The sequence below is a fragment of the Drosophila hydei genome, unplaced genomic scaffold (assembly GCF_003285905.1).
Source record: "Drosophila hydei strain 15085-1641.00,03,60 unplaced genomic scaffold, DhydRS2 tig00000063-arrow-pilon, whole genome shotgun sequence".
NCBI lineage: Eukaryota > Metazoa > Arthropoda > Insecta > Diptera > Drosophilidae > Drosophila > Drosophila hydei.
The window spans coordinates 8442327-8451158 of NW_022045657.1; the positions used below are offsets into that span (position 1 = coordinate 8442327).

Consider the following 8832-nt stretch of genomic DNA (forward strand, 5'->3'; position numbering starts at 1 on the left):
CCTCCTTTTAGCCAGACGAAGGGTTGCAAGCTTAAGGCATAAGCAACTCAATATACGATACATGAAGACATTTTCTATATATTTCGTAAGTTTGTCTTAAACGAAGACAAATAAAATATAAATTTACTTTGTGGTATCATAGCTAAAGCTAAAGTCCAAAACATCTTCCATTATTTTACAGTCAGCAAAAGATAAAGCAAAAGCTAATAACTGGAAATACTAACAAATATTCAATATATTTAAATGGCTTTTTTTGGAATTTTAAAAATGCTCTAAGTACACACGCATGCTCCTCCTGACACAATTGGCTTTTCTTTTATTGGAGTACGGTTATAGTAAATAGTTCCTCGGGCGCAACGAGATATTCAAATTTGCGAGTTAGCACACGGAGATAACAGACGGAATTGGATGGATCAATATCACGGATGGCACTCTGCACTAGTCCGGCCAAAAGGATATTCATGTGCTTCACAATGCCTTGGGCGCTGGTATTATCGAAAGATGTGGCAGCCACATTGCCAGTGATGTTATCCGACACCACGTAGCCCAGTGTATTCTCAGCTGTTATACGCTCCGTGTTGGCTATGTTTTTGTGGATGACATCCTCCAGCGTACGATTCATTGTGGCGTCGATTGATTTGGTTGATTTTCAAATACGAATTTCTTGGTGCGAGTCACAAATCTTTTAAAATGTTTTTAATATGAGATCTGTCGGTAGACTGAAAAACCAAAATTTTAAAATATTGGACAAGTCACAGATTTAGAAAGGTGACTTCGTTTCTTATTGAAGTTATTAATAATTTGGTTTGTTGAGTAGATAGAAAGGTAGCAGAAATTAGAAATAAATAAAAGAATATTTTCAGATCATATTTATTTATTTTAAAATTTCTCTGAATTTTATTGTAATAATTAGCATAAGATAAGATTAATACCCAACACAATTAATTTTTAACTATTTTTCGACTCAGATTTTATTCCTGTATTCTAAAACTTCAATAATTTATTGAATTTATTTTATATTGAAAAGATGTATATGAAACATATGCACAGCAATCCATAAGTTATCTCCCTTATCTGAGAATTTTGTTTAAATATAATTCAATAACAATCTATCTTGAGTTTTATTATGCACAAATGCCATTGAACTTGTCTGGGCTACAGTGAGGTCAGCTGGAATTACTTCATTGAATTGAACGGCTCAAGTGGGCGCGTGGCTGTTGCTTTAAAGACCGCGCCCCACAATCTCTGCGTGGCCCAAGGCCCGCCTCATCGAGCGGTTCTCATTTCATTTTCATGCGCATTTAATGGCGTCTGTTATTGACTTTTAACGAGATTTCCACTCGACTCCATTGCGCTTTTTAATGCACGCTTATTTTTAGATGACTGCCGCCGAGCTGCTGATGTTCCCCTTCCACTCGTCGACAGCTAATTGAGTTTTTGACTTTGAACCGCATTGGCCCAGGTCGTTGACTCGGCTTTAATTGCGATTAGCTTAAAAGAAATTCCCCAGTTGAATAAATTGATATAAATCAAATGCTTCAAGTCGCAAATAGCCATATTTAGTTGGCTCTCCGTCTAAGCTCATCTGTATTCAGTGTTCTACACATTTCTGCTGGCCAAGTGCTTGTCGGACAAGACCGGCGAGTGCATATGCAGCTCCCTCTCTCCCTCCCTCACTGGCAACAAACCCAAAATGGCCACTTGAGCACCCACAACGGCCATAAAACACTTTTGGACATGTTGTTGTGCCAGCAACAACAACAACAACAACAGCAACAACAACAGGCACACGTACAACAACTCAAATGTGCTTTTTCTCAGTGTTGTGGTCAATAAAATGTGCATAAATTTTTGGTGCCATTCAACGGAAAAACTGAAACTGAACCGGGAGTTAGCTCGAGCGCTGGATTTGTTGCAGCCACTCATTTAACGGCTAGCGGGAGGCAGGACCAAAACCCGTTCCAGACACCGCAAATAAACACCATGGACAAAATTTCAATTATATTGATAAAAAATTAATGTTAATAAGGAAGATAATAGGTAAGAGATATTAAAAAATAATTTGAAAGTGACATAAATTTTAATTTGAAAAAGATTCAACATTCCTTTACTAAATATATAAATTATTAAAAGTAATTTGTTTATTAATTTGTAGAGCTATATAAATAGACTTGGCAACGAATATCTATCTATTTTTGCATAGTTATTTATAAAAAATAAATTTAACAATCCCTTAATAAATGAATATTTATAATACATAAATTAAACATTCCTTTAATAGATACAAAATTCTATAGCGCTGATTAATTGCAAGAAAATATATTCCGAATTTGGAAACTAAACACGTTTAAAGTGAGTCCAACGTTAAATGTAAATTAAAAAATAAATGTAAACTTTTTTTTTAAACTATAAACCTATATATAAATACTTTAATACTATATACTATTATAAATACTATATTAATTGAAATGAAGTTGTGGCTGGTTCGCCTTGCTATTCAAACTAAACTCTCTGAGGATGCATTTTGCAAGTTTTGGCTCTTGACATAAGGTTGTAAAGCTGTGTTTCTCAAATTAAAAGAAAACCCGTTAATAACTAAAATTAGCTTGAAATTTATTTTTTAATTTAATATAAAATTATTGTTAATATTACAATACATTTTTATAAATAAATTCGTGCTATATTTGGGCTCCCGATAAGGTAAATGCGTTCTCAATATGGTTAGAAGGTTTTTAGCCAAGTTAAAGCCAAGTTTAGCCAAAACATTCATTAGACAATTTTGATTTATTTCCTGCTTAAATTCGTTTATTTACTGAGGTTGACCTAATACTCATGATTACAAATTTCTTCTAGCACAAGTTTTAGCTATGATACGATTTGGGGTAAAATCAATTCGAAGTTTCAAATATTTAAGTAAGTTTTTCTACCACAAACAGCGTTTCCATCAATTGCCTATTAAATTTTGGTTAATCCTGGCCCATTGTACATGGATTTCTGCTTTGGGGCACTTGTGGGGCGACTGCTGGGCAATGATATATGGCCACCAAATGCAAAACGGCAGATTTGTATGCGGCTGTGCGACGCTTTGGATGTGGCTAGTTGGGCCGGGTGAAATGAATTGTGTTTTGGGCTTGAATTTGTGTTGCGGCACGAGTATAACAGCCATTTGAAACTATGCAAAATGCGAGCTCGTAAATTGCGAGAACTGCAGCAACAGCATTTCGCTCCCCTCGCCGCATGCGCCACTCGCTTATCTGTGGGCTATGTGGCATGCGGCTTGGTGTTGCAGTTTCAGTTGCAGTTGCGCCTGGCGGGGATTAGGTGGCTCGCTTATCCAGAACCCAAAATAGTTTAACATTATGCAGAGCGCATAAATCATATAATTAGATCGGTATCAAGCCAAATGCATAACTCATTCACTCGCCCAGCGATAGGCCAAAAGGCGCTTTAATGGCGGCCGTGAAGGCATAAATAACCAAATTCAAAAAGGCAACGCACCAAATTGGTTTGTTAATTACAAAAAACCAACAAAAACAAAAAAACAGTCACGAGAATCGAATTGAAAGTCGCTTTTCCTGTGGGCAGCAGCACTTTCCCTGCTACATTCACCGTTTGCCGAATATGCAAATGAGTCTTTGAGTATGTCATGCCGCCCGCTTTGGCTCGAGATTCGTTTGGAACTCCGCACCGGTCGACGCCCAGCGGTCAGCAGACCAGACGGCCAACCGGCCGCACTTCACCTACATTCTGTATCTGTATCTCGTTCTTGTTTTGGGCTCAGCGAAAGGGCAACATGGCACACATGGCACAAATTGGACGACACGTCCAGTCTGCCGTTCCTTTTGGGCCAGTCTACCAAATATCCTTTGCCCTTAGCTACCCTGCCACAGGCACACTGACACACATCCAAGCTGTGCCAGTTTTATTCTCGACTCCACATTTCATCAACACACTCGACACAGTTGAGTTTCATTATAAAACACACACACACACACAACAGAATGAAATTCATATAGAAACACTCATAAATAAGGAGCTAACACACATTTATTCATATGCATGTGAAGAGGCACTCACCTAGACGCATTTGGAATTTTTAATGCTCAAATGTTGTTCATTTTTTGCTGTCCAGTGTGGAAATCCAATTGTATCTGTCCTCTGGCCAATGTGTACATGTGTGCCGTCCTTTAATTAGAAAATGAAAGGATAATGTGTTAAATATTCACAACGATGAAGCATTCTTTTTCGTCATTTTAATTGCATTATGTGATCTAAGTGAAAATATATTGGAAATGCTTCATATTATGTAACAAATTAAAAATTTAACTATTTAAAGATTGTAATAACAAAAACATACTTCCCTATACTATAAAATATATATAATTTTAATATAAACAGAATATTTCAGAACAGACTTTCGTCTGTTACAATAATACATTATATTCAAAATATTGTTTAAGTTGAAGCTTGTTTCCACAGATCCGATTATTGTCATATGAATAAAGTAATTTATAGTAAAAATATATCTTAAAGACTATTTAAATGGTTATTTTATTAAAATTTAAGTATATTGTTAAGAATATAGTCAATGCATTATTAAAAAAAATTTGATCTTAAGTCGAAGCAAAGGCAAAATTTGTTCAACTTTTTTATCATATTATTATTTAAATTAAAGATTTCCTTTCCAGTTTAAATATAAAACTGCTCAAATAATTTTTAGCCTTAAAGTATTTTATTTCAGATTATTGTCATTCTTTATAACAAACACTCAATTAATTTCTCTAGCTATTGCCTGAACCCATTGCAAGAGGCGAACTCAACAAACCGAATTGGCGCTGTTTGGCTAACGTTTGCTTGGAGCCAAGTTGAATGAAAGACTTGAAATTTACGCAAAATCATCATTAAATGTGACTGAATATTATACCTAGATTGCAATCATTACATTACAACCAAAGCTAAGAGACTAGAGAGATCAGAGTTGGTATTTATATTACTCCACTCTTAAGATACCTCATACATAATTCATTCAAAATCAGAATATGAGCTTAAGATGGGATTGGATATAGCTTTCCGCCATTTATATTTGATTAAAGCCGTCTTACGTGCTTTTCTATATAGAGGCAACTATACATATGTATATTTATATGTATAACTGAGCCCTCATGAATTAGTTAATGTGTAATAAGTACCCTTATAAAAGTAGCAGGAAATTAAATTATGATAAACTTCTGTTCAATTAGACAAAATTAGGGTTTCATTTCAACATTTTGAGACCATTTTTATAGGTCTACCATAATTAGGAAATGGCATAAATCTTGTTTTGTATTCAATTCCTCAAATACGCCTATGACAGATTCAAGTTTCAGCTCAATTCGCACAGAGTTGAAACTGTATTTGTTTACAATATTTGATTTTTCTAAACTTTAGTCTTATTTTCTCACGCATTATTTCACACAATAAAACAAATTATTTATTCAGTTGATCAGCAGCAAATGTCGGGCAATTAAAAATCATTTGAATGTTGAGAAATAGATATCAATTTGTGAGCACGTTTAATGCGTGTTTCTAAATTGTTATGGGCACCTGGGGACAGAGCTGAGCTAAGCGATTTGCCATTAGCACATATTTTCGGCACTTTATTGACGAATATTTAGCATGAAATGCGAATTAAATCAATTGGGAACAATAAAAACTGCGAAAATATTGCAAACTCAGCCAAACGCAACTCCGATTGACAAACGGCATGTTTTGTGGGCCGAATTTATTTAACAGCCTTCTAAATATCAGCTAATTTAAGGCAATTATTTAGACGAGGCGTAATTTCGTATGCAAATGCCGAACGCTCCCCAATTTAGATGGCTTTCCGCCCTCTCTGGCGTCAGAGTTTGGAGGTGCAAAAGGTGCAAAGCTGCGCGCTTAGATAAATCTCCGAAATTAAATTAAGCAACTCGTTTAGCGCATGCCAAAAGACTGCAGTATAAACAGGGCATAAATTTAAATTTATTTAGGCAAGAATTCTTGATAAAATCTTAGAAATCTTGCTTAATTATTTTCGTTTTTTCTTCTGATTTTTGCTTAAAACATGAGCTGAAAAAAAAAAAACAAATACATAATCAAACGAATTTCAATTTTATTTGCCAAAAGGTGAGAGATTTTTATTTCTGTAAGCAACAAAGACGACTTACAAAACAAAGGCAGACACAAAGGGAACACGAATTGAACGAAAAAGCAAATATAAGAAGAAGAAAAGAAAAGACGCATTCAAAAGATAAATTTCTTAATTTAAATTCAGACCCCAACGCTGAGTTGCCAACGAGTCGAGTTTTTTTGGGGTTTTGCCGACGCAGCCCCTCCTCAAAGCTAGTGAAGGGAAGACATGGAGAGTGAACAAATGGTTTTCATTTCCGTTACAAATGTTTTCAATTTGGTTAGAGATGAACATACAGAGAGAGAGTAAGAGAGAGAGAGAGAGAGAGAGGATAGAAAAAGAAACCCGAAATTCAATTTTCAAACGTTTTATTTCGACAACATTTTGATTTAGTCGCACAATTTTTCGTTGCGCGTCTCGCTTTGAATATTTTAGGCGTTTGGCTTTCGATTTTCTCGCTTTTGGTTGTTCGTTGTTGTAACTATGAAATATTTATTATTTAAATTTGACTCTCGCATGGCATCTAAATCATGCGACAGGCTCATTCAAGCAATACACAGCACTCCTACAAGATACATATACAGCGGCAGATACATATACAGATGCAGATACAGATACATATAGATAGTAATATTCAAGCAGCATGCGTTAGTTGTTGCTTCTTCTTTTTTTCGTCGCATGATTTAGATGCAGCCATAAATTTAATTTTAAGCTTTTAGGTATTTCATTTCGTTCCATTTGAGTTCTCGAACTGGCTCTGGGGCTCGGGCCAAGATAAACACTTGACAACGCGCTAAGGCCAACAACTGGCAACGCGATAAGCGCATAAATAAAGCCCCAGTAATAAATTCAGCGTTAGTTCTGACACTACCAACGCCGTCACCATTGCCATAGCCAACGCCATTGCCTTTGGCTTTGTCTGGGCATCTGTGGCCCCATGTGCTGACTCCACTCGACCAATGCACGATTTGTCAACTTGAGCAGCGGCCAAGAGTCATAAATGCATAAATTCAACTGTACTTGACTTCTTAAAATGGGGTCTAGAGCGTCAAATGATTCACTGGTTGGCTTAAACAAGCTAAATGTTTGTCGCTTGTCTCACTTTAAGGCTGAGTGAGATGGCTTAGCTATTAGTTGTGCAAAAATGTAATAATAAATATTTGTGGACACCTGGAAGTCATGCTCAGATTAACTAATTGAGATCCTCTATGTCTCCTTAGTTAAGCAGCTAAAAATACTTATTTAGTATTAAGCTGATTTGTCACTATAAGACGTACATTTTGTATAACTGTTAGATATCGTATAAACGAATGAAAATAGTATTAAGTCAATATTCTAAATTAATAAATTGAGCGCAAGCTCTTTTTTTATTTTTTTATTTTGTATAATGAAGTGAGCAGAAAAAACATTTTACAACAAATATTTTATATAATTATTTATCAATAAATATGAATATAATTTTTGAAACATATTCTGAGGCCTTGAACAGGCAGTTAACTTAACAACTATCAACAACAATCATTGGCAATCGTTTTTTCGCTAAGAGTACAATTAAATTATTTAAATTCTAGCACCTAACAGCAGTGCAACAAGAAACCCTATTTTTACATCTTTTTCTATAAATCTCTCCTTTGTCCTTCATTTATGTGCATTTAATGACCGCAAAGAATCTGTCAGCTGGTCAACTGGACAGCTGCCGGATCCAACTGCTCGCACGCTACAGCGTTCCGTAATTGCACGGCAGGACACTGAGGAGTTATGACTTGCCTGTGATGAGGGCAAAGCAAAAGAGAGAGAGAGAGAGAGAGAAAGAGCCAGAGTTGGGAAAATGAAAGCTAGTGGAAAAGGATGAAAATCATGCGGCAGCAATTCACGGCAATCAAACGGCGCGGAACACGAGTGCAACGTAAAAGGTTTGTAAAAGGATGCGACGCGCTGTGTGAGTGTGTAAAGTCCATTAAAAGGACATTCCACGTAACCGATCCGTGTGGCACTTGGTGTGGCAAATGGACTCGCGCCGCATGCGGCCGGGACGAGCAGGACAGCGGCAACAAGGATGTGGACGTGCTTTGTTTGTTTTGCAGCGTTGTTTTCCTCTTTTTGCTGCTGCTGTTTTCATAATTTTTAAAAATTGAAACTCGTGTGACCGACTCGACTCGACCCGTTCAGGTCGGCGACTCCTCGCTGGCTGCAATGGCAACGACAACGACAGCGACAACGGCAACGGCATTGCGTGCAATTACAAGAGCCTGTGTCGCGCATAAATTCCATCCTTTGCAGCCTTTCACGCGCGGCATGCCAAAGGAGTTGGCAATGCCCGGCTAGGGGGTCCTTCTCTTGGGCGAGCTAGCCATGTTGCATGCGGCATGTGGATTGCTGCATGTGCTGCACACGCAAATTCCTGTTGCAGCCCCGTCTAAGTAGCTGGCAATGGCAACATTTCATGTCGTGTTTACACTCACTTCCCGTCCAGCCCATCGTCCGACCGTCCATCGACCGAACCCAGAAAGAGGGCAAGCATATTAAAAACTTCAATTAATGCGATCCGGACCAGCTGGCAATTATGTTGAGTACGTCGGCTCGGTGCGACAAGTTCCACTCGCTGATTATTTATATCATAAAGTTTCTTCTCATTTTCTTTCTTAAATAATTTTTTGTAATTTATCAGTTTACCTTTTCCTGCC

The 8832-nt window shown here is 36.9% G+C and overlaps 1 protein-coding gene across 1 annotated transcript; it reads right to left on the minus strand.

Annotated features, from left to right (window-relative positions):
- Nucleotides 1-268: 268 nt before the first annotated feature.
- Nucleotides 269-732, minus strand: LOC111595884 (dynein light chain roadblock-type 2). The gene has a single exon (XM_023309816.2). It carries the CDS (start codon nt 620-622, stop codon nt 317-319), a length of 306 nt encoding a protein of 101 aa, XP_023165584.1. The 5' UTR covers nt 623-732; the 3' UTR covers nt 269-316.
- Between the last annotated feature and the right edge of the window lie 8100 nt (nt 733-8832).

Coding starts and splice junctions, on each gene's coding strand:
- LOC111595884 (XM_023309816.2), bottom strand. CDS start 622: ATGAATCGTACGCTGGAGGATGTCATCCACAAAAACATAGCCAACACG.